Below are 26,124 nucleotides of genomic sequence, written 5' to 3'. Positions count from 1 at the left end.
CCGCCCCTTCCCCTTTCCCTTCCGCTGCGCGGCGGCGGCCGGGGCGGGGACAGCGCAGGCGCGGGGACTGCGCAGGCGCGGGGGGGCGAGGGACTGAGGGGTCGGGTGCGGCGCGTGCCGCGCGGGCGGCTGCGGGAGGCGGCGGCGGCCGTGGAGGTGCGTGGGAGCGGGGCCGGGGCCGGGATCGGGATCGGGATCGGGATCGGGATCGGGATCGGGATCGGGATCGGAGTCAGGGTCAGGCGTCACGGCACGGCAGCAGCCAGCTGCCGCCCAGGAGCGCGGGTGGCGGCCACGCCGGACTTCCCGCCCTGTGTGTCCGGCCAGCCCCCAGCGCTGCTGCTCGGCTGGGCCCGGCCGAGACGGGTCTGCAGCTGCGGGGAGCGGGACGGTGCGGCGAGGTCCCGCGGGGGAAGGGAGGGGGACCGGGAACGCCGCTTGCGAGGTGTATCGGCGTGGGGCGCGGTACGGGGGTCACTGATTCCGGGGTTGGGGTGGGGGTGTGGGGCTTACTGGCTCCCCAGTTTGGGCAGCAGGTACGGAGGTTATTGGTTCCCCAGTCTGGGTGATGGGCACGGGGGTTACCGGTTCCTGGGTTGGGGGTTACTGGTTCCCTGTTGGGCTGGCGGGTACAGGCGTTGCTGGTTCCCGGGGTACTGATTTCCCCTCAGGGAGGGCATCAGGCGAAACGAGCTCTTGCACGTGCAGCATCGGGCTGCTCACCGTATCTGTCAGTGGGTGCGCAGGTGCGTTTCTCTTCGGCGCTCCAAGTGTTTCTTTCAAGCTGTAAATTAAGATTTCCTTCTTGTATTCCTACAGTTGCGCTTCTGTGGGAAGGAGGTGGCTCCTGAACACTCGCCAGCATGGTAGTTTTCACATGCAATGCATGTGGAGAAGCTGTGAAGAAAGCACAGGTTGAAAAGCATGTGAACATCTGCAGAAACTGTCAGTGCCTGTCTTGCATGGATTGTGGCAAGGATTTCTGGTAGGTAAAGGATGGGAAGTAGCCTTGCTCACTCTGCAGGGTTTGTCAAAAATACAAGAGATGCAAGCCAGAAGTTTTCACTGAAGGCTGACATGATGGAAATGTGTGTGGTCTTACAAGCATTTACTTTAAGCACATCAGATTTTATTCATTTAAGCGTTGACAAGAATAAGTTTTAAATGATCCGTTCATTTTAATAATTTATTACTTCAGTTTGTTGATTAGTTAAGCGTTGCATGGTTTGAAGACTGAAGCATTTCAGTGACCTGTGGTTAAAAATCTCTTACGTTCAGGGGTGATGACTATAAAGAACATGTGAAGTGTGTAAGTGAAGACCAGAAATATGGTGGAAAAGGCTTTGAAGCCAAAACTAACAAAGGAGATGCTAAACAGCAGGAGTGGATTCAGGTACAGTTTGTAACTATTGTCTGTAATCGTCAGAGACAAAAAAGAGGCTATACTGACTCAAACCAGAGGTCTATTTTTACCAATCTCCCCAGCTGTCTTCTGGCATTTCCTTGGTAGGTCTGTGTTTATCCTGTAAGAAATGTGTCCTTTTTTTTGAATCTGTCTCTTACTAGTTTGATTTAGTGTAATGTTCCCAGCTGCATACAAAGAGACATTGGTAGTTGTCCATCCTTTTCATGCCATATATGCTTTCATAGACCTCTGTCAGGTATCCCTCCCCATCTCATACTCTTTGTTCAAGGCTCAAAAATCCTACCCTGCTTAGCTGTTCTTCATATGTAAGTTATACCTTTGGTCCTTTAAAGTCTTCCCACTTCTACTGTTATGCCTGTGAAATGCTGTTCAAGATATGAGTGAACCATAGATTTACCATGTGTCGTAATTATGTTTTCTGTGTCCTTTATTCCTTTCTAACCTTTTTGTCAGTTAATCTACTTTTGGGTGGTTTATTTGGTTGTTTTTCACTGCTGCTGATCATGGTGCTGGTGTTATCATGGAATTGGCTATTTTAACCCTGAGATCTTGTATCTAAACTCCAACGGTCAACCTAAAGCCTGCCATTTTAGATGTGAAATTAGGATTGCTTTTCCTTTTCTTCTTGCTTTACATGAATTTGTGTTGAATGTATTTCACCTTTTTATTACCTAGTCACTCATTTTCTTAAGATCTTTCTGGAATCTTCATAGTCCTCATCCTGAATAGCTTTGTAACATCAGGGAAATTTTCTGTCCTCTTGTCATATATTTTGTAAATATGTTGAACAGGAAATGCTCCAGCTTGGATAGAAATATCTCGTACCCTTTCTGTCTTACACAAGAACTTACCCTCTTTACGGCTGTCTTTCAAAGGTTTTTGGAAGGACCTCAAACACATCTCTAAAACCCATTAGTAATAAGTTAGATCCGTTATGTATGGTTTTGTTGATTTCTGTCTTGTGTAGAACACGTCCTAACAAGGTGCTAAGCTACATGTATACTTGAAGCATATGATTGATACCATTAAAGTCAGAGATGAGTGCTGTTGTTGAGATTGAACGTTGTTTGAGGACATTGGTAAAGGCAGTATGATGTGAGTGCTTTTGCTTATGAACATTGGTAGCCTGCCTCAATAGTAAGTAATTCCTACATAGAAAGGTGAGGATTATTACCAGACACCCTTTTTTGATAGTCTTAACAAATTCACCAAGCCTTTCAGTCATCAGATTTTCAGAAGTACAAAGAAGGGTCTCCAGTGTCCAGTGGCTACACTCTTCAAATACTGGGAAGCTCAGAGACTTTTTCCCCCCACAAACAGCAGTGCCATGAGGGACTGCCATGAGACCCTGGTCTAATCTTTCTTCTCTCATGCTGACACCCACAGCACAGGAATATCCAGAGCTGTCTTACAGGTATTAATGGTTGTTGAAGCTGGCATTGCTGCCAGAAGAAATGCATGTCAGCTGTGGCATCAAAATAAGCCTGATTTCTAATAATTAACTCCAGAAATTTGCCAAAACCAAGCAGCTGCTTTTCTTAATGCAGGTCTTTTTCATGCTGCAAGAATCCCTTCTGTGACACAGTTACTTAAGTTTGTAACTTGTTCATGAGAAAGCACTGGTGAGCAGTCCTGCTTGCCTCTGCTTACTACATAGATAGAATTGTTTATATAGATGATTTTGACACATCTAACGAGCTATGATAGAACCAAAGATCAATGTTTTTCTCATGTTTTTTGAACGCTTCCTATGAGTAGGAACACATCCTGGACACATACCAGCTGTGGGTGCTGGGTGATTTCTGCCCACTGTGTTTCACACATGCACACCTTACATGTACCATTTGATCCTTATGCTGTTTTGCTGATTTAATTCTGTTTTTCTTCATTCAGAAAATTCATGAAGTAATGAAGAAGCCCAACATAACCCCTAAAGTGCGGAACATCCTGGAGCAAATGCGTGCCTTTGATAACATTCCAAGAAAAAAAGTAAAGTTTCAGGTATGTTTTAATAGAGATTTGCAGTGAGCATAAAACCAGACTTTTTTAGGGAATGCCACTCTTATTTTAACAAAGGTGGGACAAATTGCTTATTTGAGTGTTTGTGTAGATTCTGTAATAACTGAATTTCAAATAGGCAGTGGTTGTAAAATACATTTATTTGCTTAAAAGGACTCTTGGTGTACCACTTGAATTAGGTATTAAACCAGAGACTTACCATTTAAGCTCAATCTCCATATGTAGGTTTGTTCTGTTTTTAATACCTTTCTTTTTTGACTGTTTGCTATTTCTATTTAATGTCCAAATTCTTAGACATACTTTTAAAGATTTCTTATTTCTTTGGCTTTGTTTTTTCCTGTGGAAGGCAAGATGCTGTTTTGAAAGTTTTCCTGTTACTCAGTATTCTGACAGAATCTCCCACTCTGCATGCTTCACTAAACTAAATTATGAATGTGGAGAATTTACTGTGTGTAAAGAATTTCATTAAAAGTAAAGAATTACTCACAAACTGGCCTTTTTTTCCCCTTCTCTGTTCTGTGCCTCAGATTGTGAGGCTGAGAGAAGATCATGCTTGCTTCCAAAGCACTAAAATAGAATTTGGTAGAGCTGTTGTGAAATTGCTGCTAGCAAGCTGAAGGTTAGAATATATCCCTACAGAATTAATGTTCTGAGCAGGAAAAATGGTATTTTCAAGAAGCTTCTCTTTTTGATAAGATACAGTGCAGTGGAAGATCAAAAGTTTTTGCAGTTAATTGTTCCATAATGCACCTTTCCTGGGGTTTTCATTGCAATGCAAAAACCTTTACATTACATTTAACATTGAATTCCACATTTCTAAAAGTTGATCTGTTGCAGATAGTGTGAACAGTGTAATCCATGGCTTTATTTTCATTTTCACCAGGAACACCTGCAATAACCCAAACAACTTTCAAATGTTTGCATTGAGATATTTGCTTAATTTTTACTTTCCTGTAATAAACTAAGGTATCCATCTAGGAGCATGACCATATGTCCAGTACACAAATAAATAAGATCAGATCATTAATGTTTTAACTCATGGGAACAGTCAGAAGGTTTGGTAGGAGGTTTAACGTAACCAGTTGTATTTAAACACTTGAGGATTATCTTTTGTATACATTTACCACTTGGGGATGGCTGTTGGTGAGGCAATTGACATATATGGTGTAGCCTCCTAACAGTATCTAGACATAATGTGCAACAATTTAGCAAGGAGGCTTGAGAGATTCATAGGAGTAACCTCCAACCAGATCTTAGTCAAAAGCAATGATTAGATTCTTAAATGAAAAACAAAAACCAAGAACCAAATATATGGTAATGAAGAAAGAAAATAAGAGGTGCATGTTTTCAGTTACTGTTTTTTTTTTCCATGGGCAGAATTGGATCAAGAACAGTTTGAGAATTCATGACAGCGCTTTGCAAGATCAGGTGTGGGATGTTTTCTCAGAAGCAACCAGAAACGTAAGTTTAACTGGAGGTACATCATCATAGAATGGGAACACACTCCAAAATGTTGGAAGGAAAACCTTTCAGACTCCTTTTGTAGGTGTTAGTAGAAACATTGTCTCCCATAGTTCCAATGGATTGTGTTACAATGTGGTATTTCTTGACTAAATTGCTTTTTTGTGGAACACAAAAGCCATGCTGAAGTAGTTGTTCATACTGGGTAGGTTGTGATGGAAAACTTGGACATGGTGACATGATTATGCCATGAAAATCAGAAGGCTAATTTATGCTACTAGTGCATAAAGAAAGGAAAATACACTACCTTTATCTTTGATTCCAGTCTTTTAGTGCACACTAAGAATAAAATATCATTCAGAGCATTATTGGCCTCAAATTTATGTGTATTGGAGTGGGAAATTAACAGCACATAGTTCACCTAGTTTATTAGTGGGGAGAGGGATCCTCCAGTTTGTGGTGCAAGTTCCTTCCATTTCTTTGTGCAAATTGTGGACTCACTCTGACCTTTCTGTCCGTGGCTAATTATTTGCTATGTCATTACTAGCTTAGTGTGTTTTGGTAGGGTGTTGTTTTGTTTGTTTGTTTGCAGCTATTGCTGCTACTTGAAAGCTGTTAGAGAAGCTTATTTCTCAGTTGATGTAAAGATGCTCTCCCCCCTTTCCCCCACATTCTTCTGAGGAAGAGTGGAGGCATAGCTCTGGCATTAATCTCCTGTTGATTATGCTTCATGTTGCTAATTTAATGATTCCAGTTAAACTTATTTGCAGTTTTTCTGAGGAATCCAAATTTAAGAGCCAGGAAAGAAAGAAACACATTTACTAAGGATTAGGAACATAACATAAACTCTTTTTTGCTGGAGCATTAATACTGAGTTGATATAACTTCTCTGAAGTCATAAGCAGTTCTCTCTTGACTTAAACTAATTTTTAAGAAGTCTTCAATCTGAAAACCTTTTATTTAAACACAAATTTAAACAGTTACACTGTCCATACAGCAGAGCATAAAAGTAAAATATGTAACACAGCTTTCTTTCTTCAGTGATTTCAATTCACCTTTAAGAATTCTCAGATCTTAAGATACGTTTTGTTAAATGCACCTTGAAGTGTATACACTCAATGGAAATTCTTAAGTAGAATTCAAATTTAATTGAAGTAACTCTAAAAACATGCTGGTGCTAAATTGCTTGTATAAAGATCTGTTCTCTTTCTAAATAGCTTCACTAACATTTCAGTAATTGTATTCCACTTGTAATTATTAAAATTAAAGTTTTAATTGAACATTAAATTTTTCATTAATATATTAATTATTCTACAAGAAAATCATTATAAGTCCAGGTACATTAAAAGAAAACCAAATATGTTGAGAAAAGGACAATTAAAACAACCAGGGGTGCCTTTCTTAGCATCATGCAATAATGGTTTGTTGTCCCAGACACATCCAAGACAGGGAAGTAGATGGCAAAAGAGATTATTATTCAGGGGCTGTGTATTTGGGAATAAGTTCTGCATCTTGCTTTATAATGTGCTGTAGTTTTGTTTGTGTAAATAAAGAGTTGTCACTTTCTTAACTACATTTAGCAAATAATTTAAAACACAATAGACACTTACTTCAACTAGAAATTATATATGTTGTGAGATAACATTTCTTCTGTGGTGTTAATTAACATTTAGTCTGTTAAGTTAGAAGAGTCAGGCACACTATTTCATGAGTGCTACTTCTCAGGTAACCGGTGACATCACATGTGAGCAACTTAATTGATTTCAGGATATCAGTGTTCTGAACAGTTACTAATGATCTAGTAAAGGAAAGTTGCAATGTCAAAAAACCACATGTAAAAACTGTAATAATCTTTCTTTCAACAAAAGATTTCAAATGAAAAAGAACAAGACAAGCCACAGCAGAAGGAAGAGCATCAGTCTGCAGAAACTGGGGAAAAAACAATGGCAGAAGAAAATGGAATTACAGATGAAAAAACAGAGAGAAAAAAGAGTAAGAGAGAACGAAAAGAGGAGAGACAAAAGAACAAAAAGAAGGAGAAGAAAGATCTGAAATTAGAAAACCAGGCAGAAGTAAAAAAGAGTAAAAAGTCCAAAAAAGGAAAGGAGAGCGTGGAGGATGAATTTGAAGTAAATGGAAATGACAATCACAGTGAAACAGAAGAAGAAACAAATGTAAAGAAACGCAAACATAAACATGTAGAAGGTATCCACCATACAACTTATATTCTTGTTTGTTTTGAAGATGCTTTTTCTCAATTCCAAAGCTCAATAAACTACCTAAGTAGAATTTTAAAGTAGTGCATTATATATACAAATTAGATTATTTTTAACAGTGATTGGACATTTCTTTTATAAAATCTGAACCACTTTGCAAATATAAGCTCATGTTATAAGAACAAAAACTTTAAGTCATGTCAGTACTTCCAGTTTTAAATCTTTTTTGTGTATGTTTATCCAATTCCATCTCTAGAGGAACCTCATACCAAAACAAAGAGAATGAAAACTGAAAGCATTTCAGAAGACATGGAAACAGAGAACATCAATGACAATGAAGAAAATGTGGGAACAGGTAGAGGTATTTTTAAAGGGACAATTTAGGTAGTTAGAAAACTATTCTGCAAAAGACCTAAGCAGGATATAAATACAGTGCTTCTGCAGCAAGCCTTGAAATAAACTGTGCCTCAGTATGCATAAATGTGTGTATATTCAGTATACACATCTGTTCCAGAGTAAGTATCCTGTGCTACACTTAACACCTGATAACGAATTTCTTCTCTCATTTGTTGTTTCTGCTGTGCTGGCAGCCTTTGGCTATGCTTGGTTCCAGTGGACACTGAGATTTCGCCACAGTGGGTCTCTTCCCTGCTGCCATGCACATTAGCCAACACAGCCAAAAGGGTCACAACTCATAGACCTCTTGGTATCTCTCATATCCCCAGTTGTGCTCCATGAATCATAAATCGGACTTCAGATGTGTTGGACCTTAGTTTCTGCTTAGATAAACCTACTCTGCCTATCACCTGGCACACTGACTGTACAATGCCTGTGTTTGAACACACAGATTGTTTATTTGGAAACCACCAATTAATGACCTCTGAAGGTGGTATGGTCTAAATTTGACTGCGTGTGCCTTAAGTGTGAGGAGACAGGGTCGTAACTGTTCCTGCATTATGTAGGAGTTTCTGCTTGATAGCTGAAGTGCAGAAGTTAAGTAAAAACAATTCTGACCCCTGTTGTTCAAGTACTGTGTTGACTCTTCATCTCTATTCCATTATATATTCAGGAACAGCTGATGACTTTATGCTTAAGACACCTTCCTGTTGTAGGGTCAGTAAGGTAACAAGTGTTGTGGTAGCCAAACTGATTCCAAAATTAGGAGTTCGAAGGCTGGTTAGTAGTAGAGAATTCGACACAGAATATCTACTTTTACTAATGATGTTGTACACCTAATTATTTTGTAGGTAAATTCAACTGGAAGGGAACCATCAAAGCTGTTCTGAAACAGGCTCCAGACAATGAAATTTCAATTAAAAAATTAAGAAAAAAGGTACTGTACAACATGGCTTTTTTAATCTCCTTTGGTCTTGTGAATTAATTTGTGTAATGCTGAAGTTCAGAAAATTCTGGCTTGCATAAACAAAGTTTGACATTTTTTAACGGAATATCAGTTAACAGAATGTCAGCTGAAGGACAGGTTCTTTATTGCTTACTGAGTTACACGAGAAATTCAGTGCTAGTTCTGCAAAGGAACAATAGCACAACAGCTTCCATGCCACTTTTAATACAGTAACATAAATGTATTATTGCTTACAGTGGAATCTTCTTCACGAACTAAAAACCATTTTTCTGTCTTTGTGCAGGTGATAGCTCAATATTATGCAGTAGCTGGTGAATGTCACAAAACAGAAGAGGAGATCCTAGTCACATTCAATAAGAAAGTGAATAACAATCCCAAATTTAGAGTTCTGAAGGACAAAGTGAAGCTTGTGAAATAAACAGTTTGCATACTTTTCATAGCTGTTGCATTTTAATCTTGCAGACAGAGTCAAACTCTTCTGTCAGCTGTACAGATACTATGCACTGGTCTCAATTTAAATTGTGTATGTGAAAGCAGAATTTAATTTTTAATACTGGATTCCTCCCCTTTTTCTAGACTTATCACAGAACATTTTCAGATATTTTATTTTTTGATTTTATGGAAAATGTATATTTTTTGGTACAAGTTTTAAGAGGCATTGAAAATAATTGCTGTCCTACGGTATTAAAATTCTTCCAGTAATATAATTTATAGGCATGAATATTTTTCAGGACCTGGGTTGTGTGGCTTTTGGCAGAAACTATTTTAAGAGCAAACAGGATTTTCATATTCAAAAACCCACTGTGGAATGTATGTTTTGTTACACTAAAATTCAAAATGCTATGACTGATGACTTTACACACTGTGGATAGTGTGTGCAGCCTTTAATAAACTGTTGATTCTGTGTTATAAAATGCATCATTAAAGTGTCAGATTTGTGTATGCAGTATTGCACATTCAGTGGAAATCTAAAGACTGAGTTACCTGTATATGCATTGCTACTGAAAGTCTTGATCAGTAATGCAACTGACTTCAATAGAAGTGGTTACATGGACTAAAAATTGACTGATGAAATAGATTACTTTAAAATACAACCTTAAATATAATGAATCTTGTCACTTTATAATTGCATAATAAATCCACAAATTATACATAATTTGAAGAGGGTGTTGTGTTGCAGTCACCAAAACAATTTAGCTAGGCCAGAAATGTTACAGGTATGTGAGAGAAAGAGCTGCCTGGGGGAAGTTACTTGAAGCTTTATAGGTTTTTGCTTAAATGCAAAATTACTTCCATACAGGAAGTTTCCTATTATGACATAGTCTGTTAAAAACAGCATTATAAAGCGGTTGGTGGTATGATGTTATTTTTAAAAATTGCTTAGTGATTTCAAGCAGATACACTTACATAAAACTCCACAGTAAAAATATCTGAATTTATAGAAATACTGAATATATTAAAAGTGTAAATATTAAAAAATTAACTGTGATACATTAGGTCCAGTTTTTCAGAGTATGTTTGTCTTACCATAAAAGTTGCAAGAAAAGCACCTAATAAATTTAAGATCTCTTCAGTGAGTGTTTGTTGTTAAAGCTATGCAACAGGATTTTTTATTCAGTCTAACAGGTAACCAGATTATTGGCTCCTGTCATTGTAGAGTTCTGGTGTCTTATGCTCAGGGTTTACTGCAGTGATCACTGAATGAAGCAGAGCAGCAGGCTAAATGTTCAAACACCATGGATCAGTTGAAAGCTGAAAATAAGGAATATCGAATCAACAGTATGCAGATGAGCTATCAGAGTAGGATTTTACAGAGTAATTTTTTTTCCTGCTTTAACTGTTACAATTCTTAAAGGTTCAAGCTGTGTACTCCCCTGTGCACTGCTGTGGTTGGGTTAGTGGTGCCTGTGTGGAGTAGTAAACATATTGTAAATTACTCTTCCCCTTTCTGTGTAAAGAGTAAAGCAGCACCAGCTGATGTTCAGTTTTTTCCCTCATGATTTGGCAGACATGAATCAAAGGCATGCCTCTATTTGACAGTTGTTAGTGGGAGTCTGTTGTAAGTAAGCCGTGTTACAATTACAATAGTATAACTTCAGTAAATGTTGCTACAGTAGTATTACCTTCTCCTGCTCTGTTGGCAGAAAGAGGGGGAGGGGGAGCAATATGCTTTGTAGGTGTATTTTTCTTTCTGGGTGTTCCTGGGAATACTGTAGTATGGTAGATGAGTCTGTGCCTCTAAGTATAGAAGACTAAGTGCTGTTCCAGTCCATGCATAGTAGCATTATTGACATGCACCTCTCCAGTAAAAACTTCAATGTTTTTTCATCAGACAATTAATAAAGTACTCAGAGGACTGAAATTGGCTTTTCCCCTTACGGAAGATCTGGACTTCAATTTACTCCTTGCAACTAATGATGTCTTGATCAGATTGATATTACTACAACTGTGGTGGTAATTGTTTCAGAGGGAGGGAGGCATAATCCCTTGTGGATCATTGAGAATCCTTCAAGAAGACAGAAAAACAGCAGGACTTCTCTAAGTTAGATCAGTAATTAAGCAGCATATTTACCAGTATTTTTTTTAATCCAGAATATGTTTTGGTGATTTTCTAAACAGCATAACATAGCTCCATAATAAAATATACCGTATTGTTAAAATTTTCCTTTCTAAAATAGTGTATTGAAAATTGAGTGTCTTTGTGGCAGGGTGGGGAAGGAAGAAACAATGTAAATTAGAAAATAGTTTAAAGCCAGTGGCTTCCATTATAAGTACAGCATAAGCACTTAAGCAGGGACTTTAATCACTGGAAGAAAAAAAGCTTCAAAGGACAGCTACTTATTTGTTGTGCTCAGCCCTCCATTGTCCTGGTGCATTAGAGTAGTTCATTCTTTCTCCAGTGAAAACTGATCCTCCCACCTGGTGCTATAATCCAATTGTATCACTGCAATGTAGTCAGAGCCCGACATGAGTAGTGGCTCATAGCTGATGACCACAGGATATAGAGACCCAATACATGATTTCATTCGGAAACTTTTAAGGCTGTAACACTCACCCTTATTAAGGAAATAAGAGAGCAAATATTAAACTTTTTGTGCAAGATAAGTGAAAAAAGGCATATTGTTCTGTGCATTGAGCTGTATTCACAGGTTACAAGATATCTCAGTCAATATATTCAACATTTACCCCTTTCTTCTCCCGGATTAGCCTTCAAGAAAAAAACCAAGAATAAGTCCTCTAAGTTTCTTTTCTGCTCTGTCAGCCAAGAAAAGCTGCATATTATGTTTCCCATTAGTACTTTTACAGGAAGTGTTACTTTATATTGAATTCTAAATTTCACTTGGACTAGAGGAAGTTTTAGTTGTAACTTTCTCTTGCACTTTTTAAGATACAGTTCCTTTTGCCGGTGTAATCTACTGCTTTTCTTTGCAATTCTGGGGTGTAATTCCTTTTCCACCTGAATCTTCATGCTTTTATGCTCTCAGACACTAAAGGCTGAAAAACCTTCAAGCTTTTTGCTTAGATTGGACGTTTTTCTGCAAGACTGGCGATCATAGATCTTAGTCCTTTCAGAACACATGTATTTTTTATCTTTCCTCTTAAAATTTATTCTAGAAGATTTAGAATTGTCCAGTCTTTTGCGTGTTTTGCCCTTCTCATTAGAATCTTTTAGTAGAAACTGCTCTTGCTATGCAACTTCATACCTGAGCTACAGCAGAAGTAAAATACTGACTTCCAACAGAAGTAGTTTTTTGGTTCCTGAAATTACTTGAAAGTTACAGAAAACCAGAAATGGTGTCTGTATGCCTACCCACCCACTGAACCCCTCTTCTCAAACTTCTATGTGGAATGCATTAGTACTAAATTAGTATAAAAAGCCAAATTAAGGCCCGATTGCAGTCAAGCTCAACTCACATATATTTGTTTTATGAGAAAAATCTTTTTCTTAAACATAATGGGATCTTCCTCTTAGGCAGCATGAAATCCACTTGAAAGTATTCAGATCACTACAGCTCACTCAGGTGAAAAAGAGAAAGAACCTGATTAAAAAAGAACCAGAATTCTGCCTGCACTGCAGGTGGCTCAAACCACAGTGTTTACTCCTTCATTCTATTCCTTGCAGTAGCCATGCAATGCACCTCCACCATCCAGCCATTAATGTATAAATACAAAGCACTTTTATACTTCGATTTTTTGCCCTTCTGCTGGCCTTTTCTCTTGATAAGAAGGTATTCCAGGCAGAATACACAGCTCTTGACTCTACAATACCCTTAGATGACAGAGGGTCATGTTTTCTGTGGATGAGATAGGACCAGGATTTTTTCCTAGACTTTCTTACTATGTCTTACACCATGAAAATATGTTTCCTCTTCCTTCTTGCTCCTTCAATTCTGTCTCAGGTATTACACCTTTCCAAGTTTCAGCTTTGTTGGTGAACTTTCAGAACTTAAGTGGTTTCAGCATTGGAATAGCATTGAGCAAGTTTTCCATGAGAAGAAAAAATTTGAGCTCAGCTGATGTTCTTAAAGACCTGTTTATGTTATGCAGATTAGCCAAAACAATAATGGGAATTGTACTATCATCCTCCAGCCAAAAATTCAAACTGCTGAATTCAGTCTTCATGAAGGAAACATCTTCCTTTTCCTGTCTGTCTTGGACAGTTTAGCACTCAGTCAGTGTTCCTTCTAACTCTGTTGTCCAATTAATTACAATACCTGTTCAAAATACATGAAAAATTGACCCTACAGAATATGTAAGTGGTAATGGACTGCGAAGGACAATAGCAAAGGAAACCTTTGCCATGAATAAAGTGTGTTAAGAGCTTTGTTTTGTATTTAGTTTTTTTAGGACTCCAGAGAAACAGCATGAGCTGAATCCCACACTGTACACAGCAATGAGATGTTGCTATGCTGAACTGTACTTTCCAATCTCATTAACAGTGAGATCCACATGCCCAAGAAGCTTTGTCCCTGCTTTAGTACATCAGTCAAATCACAGACAGTGGTGATACTAGACATCTCCAAAGCAATAGTTAATATTCTATCACAGCCTAAAATAATACTAACTTCTACCAGTAGAGAAATAAAGTGTCACACTAAAGGAGACCAACACTCCTGTACAGTAAATGTTGAATGATACACTTGAATGCCCATTCTCACAATTGATAGTCTTTTCTGTGTGAACTAGCCCTGATGTTCATTATTCAAAAACCACACAGAACTTTAGGATGTTCCTAAACCCCTAAAAGTATGAAATTATTTTCCTATTGTTACAGATGCAAAGTTGCACAGACTTTTTCCTAAGTAAAGAAGTTGGTTTTAATAATTCCCAAGTACTCTTTTTCCCACCCTCCCACATCTGGCCATTTCTTTTTGCCTCTCCACCACCCCCTGCATTTTCGCAGGCTTTTAAAACCAGATCAAATCCTCAAACTGCGAGGTATTATATACCACTACTGGAGATTGAGTAGTCAAGAACAATTATAGCTGGAGTATTGCTGCCAAGTGCTTTGTATCATTAAACTGTAGTCTTGGGAAAACATTTTGAGAGCCATTGTACTCCCTCAAGAAAGTAAGTGTAGTTAAGTGAAACTAAACTCAACAAATGATTGAGAAGAGAGAGAGAAGGAAAATTTACTTAGCCACTTCAAGGAGAATGGTTTATCTAGATTTATTTTGGATAAATAGGATGATTTTTGGATATTTGGATAAATTTGGATAAATATTATGGTTTTATTTGCATATTTGAAGATGGAATGAACAGAACAGTCTTCTTATTTTATATTCGTATTGCTGATTATAGTGAAAGGGAAGAGTCAGACACTGAAGCTTTCTAACATTTTTAATCAGGGTAACTGAGGGTTAAGATGGTCTTCTAGCAAATAAATACTTCAGATTAAAGTAATGTTCTGGATCAGCTATTTTTTTATAATTTGCTGACAACTTTCAAGATGAGGAATAACATACCTAGATAAAATCAGATGTCTTTATGTGGTGCATTTTGTTTTCTCTTCTCCTAGATTCCCTTTTCACCTTTTAAACTGCTTTTATCTTTTCTGCTTTCTTTTTCTTCATCAAGTTCAAATGCTTGCATGCTTAAATATAGTGCCTTCTTGGTATCAACACACTATTCTATGTATTGTTTCCTTCCTAGAGGGTCAATTCAAGGCTGCACTGCAATTTAATACTAGCATGAGAATTCAGCTTGAGTTCAGGAGTTTGTATATGGACCACATTCAGAGTCAACTGAGTTTTGCCCTGCAGTTGTTTTTCAGATCTGCATTAAGTTATTCACACCAAGTACTTTTAAGTCCTTTTCCATTGTACTGAATTTAAAATAGTTAAAGGGACGTAAGATGAAAGCAAGGGAACTGTAGTACTATTTGGAGGCTTTTTTGTTACCTAGATGGGTCAGACAATGTATTTACTTTTTCACCCTGTGTAAGAGAGGACGCACAATTCTTTAGTCCAAGGACAAGGTGCAGAAAGGATTGAGAATCTCTACCTATCCAGTCTTTTACTCCTGATAATGGAAAATAAGCAGCAAATTACTACTCACTTTATTATTACTTAGTTCATGAACAGAAATTACAGAGTATATAGAACTATCATTCCTCAAAGTGAAAGAATATGTCTATACTGTATCCAAATTACTTCAGCTGGAAATTAACATGGGAAGGAGTCCACCCTACTTAGATGTGGAATGGAGAAAATTCCAACCCATGTCTTTTGTGAACAGATAACATTTGGGCTAATTTAGCTATTGATTTCTGTAATAGGGAAAAAGTTATGAATATTTGCTAGAATACTAGAAAACTAATTTGACTTAATAAAAGTGAGAATTTAACTGGGAATTCCAATTATAAATTTTATATCTACCCAGTCAAGAGACATAAAAAGCTACCACATTTGTGTGTCATTAAAAATTACTTGTAAATCAACATATAACCAACTAATCACTAAGCAGCAAATATTCAGCTAGCAACAAGAAAATAAAATTCAGCATATGCAAATAGATTGCAAAATTCAGCTTTCACTTATAACTGAAAAACCTGAATATTTAAAGACATTCAACTAACATACAAAGCATTCTTTTCTACTTAAAATAAAAGAATGTGAAGGTGTTGAATTCAGTTCCCAAAATGTGAAAACAGAATCACATGTGAGACCAGGAATACAGTTAACAAAAAAAATTATGGCAAACTCTTCCCTTTGTACATTTCTTTCACTGAATCTTCAAATTCACAAATTTATTTCACAGACTTTTAACTAAAGTTATCACATCAAGCACCACATTTAAAAATACTTCCTAGGATTTGTGCAGGGATTCTTAAACATTAACTTGGAAGAATTAATTATAACAGGCCTGTTGATTAGATGCTTTGTTAATTATGTTGTTCATTTTGTAACAGTCTCAGTACAGCTTCTGATCACTATCTATTCTTTGGCAGATTAATAATTTCTGAATCAGAGAAGCTCTGTGAAAAGATCACAGAAAACATCTCAGCTCTACAAACACTGAACATGAGCGGCCTCAGTTAAGGTCAATAGTGAGTCTAGGAAGGGAAGCTCTTATTTCAGCTCTTTGCACAATACCTACTCTGTAGGTAGACAGAAGTGCTCAGTTTAACAACACTGACAGATCTTAACCTTTCCAAGCATACATATTTATTTAAATGCTATACTTAAATCAAAGATATATCCTATGAATAGCTTTTGCAAAGAAAGTGCATGAAGATTTCCTTTGTTTCTTATTTGAGTCACTAAGATGAAAGCGAAGGCTGAGGTAGTCATTTCACTCAAAGGAAATAAAACAAAGAAACCTCTATTTCATTGATAAGAAAGCAGAGCTCTGATCTCCCATGAGTTGTTAACTTCAAAATATTCAACTGAACTACATAAAGAATAATCCCTGTAGTCACTAAGGACTATGATGTGGTTGGCACTTACACGACACATGTTCTAAGACTGGGAAAACAATTTCTACTTACTATGCCATGTCTCACGTGAAATTCAGATGTAAATGTAGGCCTGTCTTTCTGCAGAGAAAGAAAAAAATTTTTTTTCTGTTCTTGTATCTTTTAGGCTGAATTTACTCAAACTCGATGCACAGTAATAAAGAATAACCAGAACCCTGTTTTCCCTCATCCCTAGAATCTCACTCATATATAAAACAGACAATAGTATATTTAGGAAAATATAGCTGTAGTTATCCAGCATATTTAGAGCTGCTTAAAAACTGCAAGTCAGAGAAAGTTTAGCTTTTACCCTAATTAGTTTCTACCAGTTAGTTTCTTCCCTTAGGATGGCCTAAAACTATTAAGGTTTAATTATTTAACCACAGCCTACATTCCATTCGTTTTGATTTTCCTGTTTTCTCAACATAAAACTACAGAGGAAGTATCTGCAGGGCTTTTCTATTGATAAATGCTGGACAATATGCAAAGAATGCACTTGGTAAGTGAAACTTTCACACATTTCTCATAAGCATTGTTTTCATACAAAATATTGTGTCCGCTGAGAGGAATAGTGTTATCAGGTTATTAAACATTTGGTTTTTTGAACTTTATATACAGCTAGAAGGACTCTAAATTTGATTTTGGTAAGTAAAACCCACATACTGCAATTAGGCTTTTTTCTTCAATCTCCCTTATAATAATCAGAGCTTTTATTGAATATTTCTACATTTAATCCCACTGTCTATTCATAACAGCTGCTGAAAATCTATCCATAACAGCTGCTGTATCCGACAGGCACCTCCTCTGAAATCAGCAGGATTTTTGCCTTAGTTGGTATGTTACACCACACAATTTTGTCTGAGAAAGCACAGGATTTGTAACAACTACATGGATCATCTAATTAACTTAATGAACCATTACTATGATAAACAAATTTCAATTTTAAAAGCCATGTCAATGGCCTAATCACTGAACACACCCCAGAAGGTACAGTACATATATCATATATTCACAGTATTCTTAATATTCACAATATTCTTATAATGACCAGACCTAAGTTTAATCTACCAGCAAAAGTGAGCAGTTTTAAGTTTGTCCATGAGAATAAACAAGAAAGCCCCTGTAATATAATTGGTTTCAAGATTTTGTTTGCAGAAACATGCTGATGTCACTTTGCATCTAGTTACGCAGAAGTCAACTACAGAACTGAAACAATCTATTTAAACATTTCATTAGTTTATTTAACTTTTACCTAGTTTGTCTTGCAAATATGTTTATTATTTCCAGTTACGAGGTGCAGTTTCGAGTGCTACAGGATTCCCGTGGCTCTCGAAAGCTCCCAGAGCTTTGCATTTCAGAGAATCACAGAATATTCCGAGTTGGAAGGGACCCAGAACGATCATGGACTCCAACTATTAAATAAATGGCCAGTAAGGCGATCGAACCTACGAGCTTGGTGTTATTAGCACCAAGCTCCAACCATTTTGCACCGACACCACTGCTCTGTGTCACAAAAATTAAGATTTCCCTAACATCTGCCCTCGAGAACATCTGGTTGTCAGTTGAGGGAAACATTTCTACGCGCAGAGTTTTATCTTTTTTCTTTTTTTTTTTTTTTTTTTCTGAGTAATTTCGGCAGCACAGCCTTCACTGCGGCACTCGGCTGCACCCGGCGCGTTCCCTCTCTTCGGGGGCGGGCAGTGCGGTTCCCGAAGCTGTTCCTGAGTCCCGTACCGCCGGGCCGCTCGCCGAGGCCGGGCGCTGCCGCTGCCCCTCACGCCGGGGCGGTCGCGGCCGCCGCGCTCCCGCCCCGTCGCGTCACTGCCGGAGCGGCCCAACATGGAGCCCGGCGGCGGCGGCGACGCGCTGCCGAGGCTGCGGCGCCCGGGGCGGCGCGGGCCGGAGCTCCGGGACCCGCAGCAGCCGCAGCCGCCTGCCCGGGGCGGCGGGACGGCCGGTGGGTGCTGCCGGAGCGCGGGGAGCGGTGCCGGGCCCCGCCGGGCGGGCGCTGGGGCGGCAGCGGGGGCGCCTCGGGTAGCGCAGCGCGGAGCGCGGCCCCGCCTGCCCTCAGGTGTCCGCTGCTGACTGCGAGCTGGGTGTGGGAGACGCGAGGGGCTTGTAGCCGCGCACTGCCTGATGCGGATGAAGCGCTCGAACGCTCCAGGCCCAAGCTCTAGTAGTAGGAGGAGGAATCTTGGAAATGAAAACTAAAGCTGCTTGCAAGCTCCAGCAGAGCTGTCGGTAAGCTCGGCTGGTGGCGGTGCGTGTGGAGGAGCGGGCACATGTGGCACTGCTGGAGGCCACCAGGAACTCGTGGTGATAAACTTCGGAGTGTGAGACATCAAAATCACCTCTGACACCTTGTTTGACAGTGTGTATAAATACTGTGTTACATGGTTACTGTCGTGCACAAAAAGCGGCTTACTCATCTACTCCCTCTGATGTCTCACTCTCTCTAAAACGGTGATGATGAGGGGAAAAAGAGAAGGTACTTTCCCGCACAGTGATAGTTGTAGTTTACCTGCTGAAAGTGTGCAGTGTAAGTCAAGCTAGCTCCCGAAACTGGAGCTGAAAATTTGTGAATTATTTGCAGCTGAGAACAAGAAAATTATTTATGCCTGAAATAGTTCTGCAAATTCTAAAATTTGTAAAGAAGGGTACAAATAAATTATTAATTGGAAATAACAACCTGAAATTCTATATGTAGATTGATAAAAATGCTTTAATAACACCAGAAGTTTTTAATTAGTTAAACAATGCTTACAAAATCTAGTCAGCTGTTTCCTAAAAAGGTATACAGACACAGTATTGTGCTGATTGTTACTGCTTTATCTTTTTATCAAGGGGTACCTTGCTTAGTCCTTTTCATTTCAGTAAATCTTCAGAGCTTTTTAGAATATTTGTAGTACAAATTGTATTATGATTATAATAATTTCCCAAGATAAAAGAATTAAAAAGATAAAGCATCATGCTTTACCTAACGATAATCATATTCCATTTAATGACTGGCTTTAGTGCTATAATTATGTTCTTATTTACAGAAGAGTCTACGGCTGTAGAGAAAACGATGAGGCCTCATACCAGACTGAATATTCATTCTGCATTCTGGATTTTGGCATCAATAACTGTGACATACTACTTTGATTTTTTAAAAAATATTAAAGAAACTATGCAAGCAGATAGGTAAGGTATCTTTTCTTACAAGAGGGTTGTGTTTTAGTCTTACAATAATACTCAGTTTGTTACATCTGGACTGCATTTTAAATTGTGCATAGACAAGATCCACAATAGGAATAGAGAAGCCTGGGACTGTTCAGCCAGAATAAGAGAAGGCTCAGAGGCATCTTTTCAATGCATGTAAATACCTGAAGGGAGGGTGCGAAGAAGACAGAGCCAAGCTCTTTCCAGTGGTGCCCAGGACAGGACCAGAGGCAGTGGGCACAAACTGAAAGAAGGTTCCCTCAGAAGATCAGGAAACACTTTTTTACTGTGAGAGTGACTGAGCACTGAACAGGTTGCCCAGGTAGGTTGTGGAGTCTCCATCCTTGGAGATACTCAAAAGCCATCTGGACATGATTCTGGGCAACTGGTGGTAGCTGAGCTTGCTTGAGCAGGGAGGTTGGACCAGATGACCACCTAAGCTGATATTATTGAGCTAATTTTAAAGTAAATACAATGCTTAATATTTGCTATAATTGTTTTTTTCTCTATAAACTCTACTGAGCCATCTTTGTACATGCAAAGTTTGCTCTGATACCAGACATTTTAATACTGTACCTTCAAGTTTTCATTTAAGGCCAAGAAATAGCAGCCTCTTTTGTTGGAAGTGTTGGGGTTTTGATTTTATTTTAATAAAAAACCCCTGAAATTAATATTTAAATGTCAAACGAAAGTTCATTTCTCTAGAAGTTGTTAGGATGACTTTGAATAGGTTAGCAAAAGATTAATGAAATAATTTCTCAGAAGTAATTTTTATTTCTAGTCTTTTTCTTTTCTGTTAAATTATTTTCAGTGGGATTGATGTTTGTTAAATATTTTTAGATAGCTTCAGCTGGAAGTGCTTTTAAAACTCTCGTTGCTGTTGTCATTGTTATATCAGTATGTGGAAGCTGCACAGGGCCTTGCTCTGTGCTGTGAGGTTCTCTGAAGCTGCTCTCCCAGGCTGGTTACACCCTTCACAGAGCTGACTGTGAAAGCAAAACTGGTGATTCCAGGATGTAATCAAAATTTGGGGTCAGGACCCTGTCTTCCTGCGCTGTTTGTCTAGGTAGGTCATGACAACAGTTCTCTTAGTGCAGAACTCTCAAGTAGCAGTACCAAGGTTCCAAAGTAGCACATTATGTTCGCTGTACCATTCCAGAGCAAATGTTACCTGAGTAGGAAGATCCTTGATTACCCTTTGTAATTTAGTAATCAAGTTATGGTAATGAGAATTCACTTTTCAAAATTTTTATTTGTTATACACATTCAGATAAGATTTTATTAAAGTGCGTCTTCCTCCCAAGTTGCCTTTCCTGAACTATTCTTGAAGTATGTCCTCAAAGAGGCTCAAAAGTGTGTTCCTAAATAATCACATACCCTGTGTTTTTATGATTCTCAGTTTAAAATTCTGGATTTCTCCGTGGTTTTCTTCAGCAGCTATAAAGAAAAATCTTCATGCTTCTTGTCTGTTAAATTTGAGAGTTCACAAACAGAAACCATATTAAAGCTTTTGGCAATATTTCTGTTGCACAAAGATCACCAGTCTAATTTATAGTGTAAAGCACAGTTGCAGTGGAGCCTATTTTATATTAGACAGCTTTGAAGTGCAAGAAGTGTTCTGTAAAATTAAATTTTGTAAAACCTACAGGAACTCTAGGCCACAATCTGTGTATCTAACAGATACTGTCTGTTCTGTTTGTAGACTGGAGTGAAGATTACTGTGCAAACTGCAATGTGACTGTGCCAAACATGGTTTAATGTGCTTTTCTTCCCACAGTTGGTGGCTTGCCTGTGGCTCTTGTTTACTGGCTGCATGTTTATCTGTTGCCTTTTACTGCATACTGTATCTTGAGTGGTACTGTGGAATTCAGGACTATGATGAACAGTACCCTGCACTGATTCCTATCACAACAGCTACCTTTATAGCAGCAGCAATTTGGTGAGTTCAAACACCATGTACAAACTTTGCTAAACCTGTGCAAAACCTGTGTGTTAATGGGCTCATTTAATAAGTATAATTTCTGTAATTCTACTATGTGTGTTGGTGATGATACCAGTTCTGTGTAGCATAATTTCTTGCACTTTCAACTTTCATCCACAAAGCAAGAGTTGCAGCAGCTGAAACTGTATATTGTGTACTTAGAGATGTACTGGATCTTTTTTGTCTTGAAAATTTAGGGGAAAACTGAAGTCGTTATCTTTGTTAGTGTAAATTTTTCAACTTTGACAACTACTTGTGCAGTTTACAAATTAAGACAAAGGTGCATTCTCCATCTGAGAAAAAATTCAGCTTGATCAGTTTCTGTCAGAGTTCTTAATTATCAAACAATCTGTAAGTAGCAAACATACACAAAATGTTAAACTTCTGACTATTGCTATATAAGCTTTAAGGGTTTATATTTTGTCTGAGAATGGTACTTTTAATAAGAGACTTATGAGGTTATATGCGTCCGAACTGAGCAAATCTGCATGTGAATGAAGAAAATTACATACATTGTGCCAGTATTTTTATTTATTGTGCAAGTATTTATTTACTCTCCCTTTGAAAGTTGATTTCCTCTTGTTTTGCTGTTGTATCAGAGTATCAGTCAGCATTTGTTGTGACGGTGAAAAAAAAGGAAGATTGAAGAAAATAAAGGTTCCCTATGGTTTATGATTAGTCAAATCTGTAATTCTTGTAATTCAGTTGTAAAATAAGTTGGTTTTCCCCCTGTCTCTTCAGTTAACTGAAATCTGTCTGGATGGAAGTTTATATCAAGGCTTCTCTCAGCTGCCATGTATGCCCATGGAAAAATCAAAGAGTAGGTCATTTTCAGGGGCTTCAGATACAGATTTTCTGAAAGTAAAAGGTATCTTTACCCTTTACCCTTGATGGGTTTTGTTTTCAGAAATAAACAAGTATTTTTCCAGATTAAGTAATTTAAATCTTATTTCCTCTTGTGACATGTTTTCTTTGTATTCCTGATGTTTCCGTAATATGACAACTGAACTTACCAAATAATTTCTGCTTTTATTCCCAGTTTCAATGTTGCCTTGTGGCCTGTCTGGTCATTTTTGACACCTGTGTTGCTCTTCATTCAGTTCATGGGTGTTGTGATGCTTGTATCACTCCTGGGATAAGCCCTACAGGTAAATAATTGAATTTCCTAAGCACATAAAAGTATTTATCTCATGGGAACTGATTTGTTAGACATTTAAGGATTGGATGACCATTTAGGGATTCCTTCTCTATGTTTTGTGTACTTTCTTAGCATTTTCACATTTTGTGGCATATAGAGTAACCAGACAACATGCAATTATCCAAAAGGGAAGAGTATCCTTTTCACTTCTCTAAGATTCCATTAAAGACACTGAAAAGAAACATTAGTGGGAGTGTATGGTCTGGGTTTGGTATAGGCCAAAAACCTGCAGCTTTTACTGGGAGAACTTCTTAGCAAAGCTGCTTGACCTGATAGTGAAGGGGAGAAGATATCAATATTTGTGTGCAAGTGCCTTCTTTATTTTTTAAAATTCAAAATCTTTGTCGTATCTTTGTCTTTAAATATGCTGTATTCATTTTCTGTGATGAACAGTCCAGATCAACCTGCTATCTGGAAAATTGCCAGATATGAGAAGTTCTTTGTTCTTTCTAAAAAGAACTTTTCAAAGGCAAACCCATCTGCTTTGTTGACTTGAAAAACACATTCTCAATAACTGCCACATTGAAAGTTGGTTCCCACATCTTTTGTTAGGCTATACTTATCAAATGAATCCTGAGAAATGTGAAAAGCTAAGGAAGACATCAAAGACAAGTCAGTAAATGGGGTAAAGGATGTCCCCTGTATCACAGGGGTCTCATATCAGCCAAGGAAGCTACTCCTTCAGCAGGTCTTGTTTGTTGTACTTCTCAAGGGAATGTGGAGGAAGCCTGTTTGGCTTTGCTTGCCATCACAAATCCTTTCTGGTGAGCAGATCCCTCAGCATTTTTAGGAGTGCAGCAAGAAGACTGTGCTGGATTTAGAGTGTAGCCTCTTGTACTGACAAAGTTGTAAGCAAAAAGTGTTTAATGCCGGGATGGTGAAACTCAGATTTTTTTTTTTTTCCTAGATATCAAGAAGCCTGATTTTTAAGGAAGTTATTAACTTCTATTCTGACAAAACTCACAGACTTCTGAAAAATATAGTACTTAATTCAGAACCTCTTTACTGTGGGAACTTGAGTCACTTGCTGATACAAACTTACTCTTGTTTGTTTGTTCTATCATTGGCTGTGTTCTGTCTGAGCGCTGGAAGTATGTGGGAAAATTCTGTATTAGGTCAAATAATTGCTTGCCTAAAAATTAGGGCCAAGTTATTGCTTGGTGTAATAATGTTATTACTTGGTTGCAAAATCATTAATTTATTTAGTACAAGATACAGCTTGTGCAGTATTTAGAACCTTCAAAGATTTTTGTTAAATTGGGTTGTTTTTTTTCTTTTCTTTCAGCTTCAAGTGAAGGACTCAAGTAACTGTAATCCTGCAAAGTGTATGTCACTTTTGTTACATTCCAGTACTTCTGTTGTTTCTAATACTGCCTGTTTGCTCTAACGGATACAGTAATTCTTAATCTACTTGATTTATAGATTAATGGACATAACCATAGGAAAAAGCAACTGATTACTGAATAATTGAAAGATAAATAGGTTTTACATCTCCTAGTAACATGAGGCCTTTCATTTTGTAAAGCTTTGTAAAGCTTCTATTTATATTTGAATATTAAGCACATGGGTAGTAAGTAATAGCAACATAAAATAGTTAGTGTTGGAAGGGACCTTTAAATATTATCTCTGGGGCCCTCAGAGGTCACCTAGTCCAGCTTCCTGCTCAGATCATGTTCTTTGATTTGGAAGTAATTGATACTTAGATCAAGTGTTGTGTGGTTTTAATACTATATTCTTTCCATTTGAATTGACAGGTAAAATACTGTTATCTGGAACCTGTGTTTGTACTTGTAAACTTACTTATAGGAGACATTTCTTGATCTGTTAAATTTCTAATGTTATATATGTTACCTTGTAGGAAATACTTTATTGCCTAATGTCTTGAATTCAGATCTGCTAGTGTTTAAAAATAAAGTATGGATAGGGGTAAGGGAAAGCTGGTTGACATTTGGCAGTGCCATCAACGAAACAAATAAATTCTACTTGTGCTCATACAGTTTGTCCACAGCCAAAAGTGGATGATCAAGCTGTGAATAACCAGCAATACAATGAACAATATTAACACTACACAATAAATTTGGAGCACACATTAAATTATTTTGATGTATGCACGGTTTTTCAGTATTCAGGTTGTTTTTTCTTCTGTAAATTAACTTTTCATTCTTAGCAGTGCCTGTAAATGAAGTTACCATTTTTCTTCCTCAGCAATGAAGAGGCTGATATTAACTTAAAAGCTACTAGTTATACTCAGTTGGGAAAATAAAATAGCATTTTATTTTTATTAGGTGTCTGTTCATGTTGGCTGAGATACTTAACTGTCTGAAGACCTGGCCACCATCTAGTTGCTAGACCACTTTATGTAGATCCTTGTGTAAATACTTTCCCACCCACACCTTGTGGAAAATAGGAGAATGTAGAAATTGGGTATTGAAACTTGTTAAAATCTACTCCTTGTGACTGTTGCTTAAAGTCTGGGCTGTCAAAGGATACTGTGTTCTTCATTCTGACTTCCAAATTCACACCATTGCTGAACACCTGGAATGTGTAGTAATGAAAAAGATACACATTGTCTTTGGCTGTTCCATTAAGCAAAAAGGTTGCATCCTAATAAGTGTGTAATACAAAGGATCAGACAAACCAAAACAAAGTGCATTCAGCACTACTTTAAGTAGTTTGTAGAGTAAGTTAACAGCTTGATTTTTTAAAATGTAATATTTAAGTTTGCCAAAACCAGTCGTGCTTCGCATCTTCAAAGTGCAAGTTGTTTATCTTCAGGTCTTCATCTTTCAAAAAGTTTTAACAATTTTTTGTCTGCATATGCAGGTACATTTGAATAACTTTATTATGATATTTAAAATGCAGTATTGCTCAGGGATGGTTATTATAGCTGTATTTTTATTTGTCAGCTTGGTGTTTTAAGTTGCTTTGTGGTCTTGAATTAAAATTACTCTTTCCTACATGATTTTTCAAATTTGTTCTTCTGAACATCTTAATAAACTTTGTACAAAAGTGATCAATTGTTGTTCAGTATTTAATTGTTTAACTGTCTAATTACACTTTCTTGGAGACTTCAGCTCATCCTATTGCTTTTTCTATAAAATAGATGTTCATGTAAATTTTAAATACTGTACTTGACTCGAAATATCTTTGTCTTTCCTGCCCCCTCAGTGGGTTTATTGGAAGTGTTCCACTCTGTTTATCTTTGGAGAGCTGCTTGCCTTCTGAGTACTTTGATGTCTTTCTGAGAATCCCAGGTAGATATGCTCATTGTACAAAGTCCTGCAAAGTGTTTCAGTAACAGT

The 26,124-nt window shown here is 37.8% G+C and overlaps 2 protein-coding genes across 4 annotated transcripts; both read left to right on the top strand.

Moving 5' to 3' along the window:
* The first annotated feature begins 61 nt into the window (after nt 1–61).
* Nucleotides 62–10,542, top strand: LYAR (Ly1 antibody reactive). Of its 2 annotated transcripts, none has more exons than XM_082282523.1 (9): nt 62–156; nt 820–985; nt 1,279–1,393; nt 3,320–3,427; nt 4,823–4,906; nt 6,775–7,111; nt 7,379–7,483; nt 8,370–8,455; nt 8,769–10,542. In XM_082282523.1, exons 2-9 carry the CDS (start codon nt 864–866, stop codon nt 8,901–8,903), a joined length of 1,092 nt encoding a protein of 363 aa, XP_082138649.1. In that variant the 5' UTR covers nt 62–156; nt 820–863; the 3' UTR covers nt 8,904–10,542. The 2 variants fall into 2 exon arrangements, with proteins under 2 accessions (XP_082138649.1, XP_082138650.1); XM_082282524.1 differs by having other exon boundaries at nt 7,379–7,477; nt 8,769–10,539.
* A 7,734-nt stretch (nt 10,543–18,276) lies between these two features.
* On the top strand, nt 18,277–25,835 carry TMEM128 (transmembrane protein 128). Of its 2 annotated transcripts, XM_082282642.1 has the most exons (6): nt 18,277–18,399; nt 19,484–19,625; nt 21,421–21,582; nt 22,664–22,772; nt 24,108–24,147; nt 24,577–25,835. In XM_082282642.1, exons 1-4 carry the CDS (start codon nt 18,282–18,284, stop codon nt 22,761–22,763), a joined length of 522 nt encoding a protein of 173 aa, XP_082138768.1. In that variant the 5' UTR covers nt 18,277–18,281; the 3' UTR covers nt 22,764–22,772; nt 24,108–24,147; nt 24,577–25,835. The 2 variants fall into 2 exon arrangements, with proteins under 2 accessions (XP_082138768.1, XP_082138767.1); XM_082282641.1 differs by having other exon boundaries at nt 24,108–25,835.
* The last annotated feature ends 289 nt before the right edge of the window (nt 25,836–26,124 follow it).

This window comes from Coloeus monedula, assembly GCF_965178545.1.
Source record: "Coloeus monedula genome assembly, chromosome: 5".
NCBI classification, from domain to species: domain Eukaryota; kingdom Metazoa; phylum Chordata; class Aves; order Passeriformes; family Corvidae; genus Coloeus; species Coloeus monedula.
Note: the sequence above shows the minus strand (reverse complement) of the source record. Positions and strands in the feature narration are given on the sequence as shown.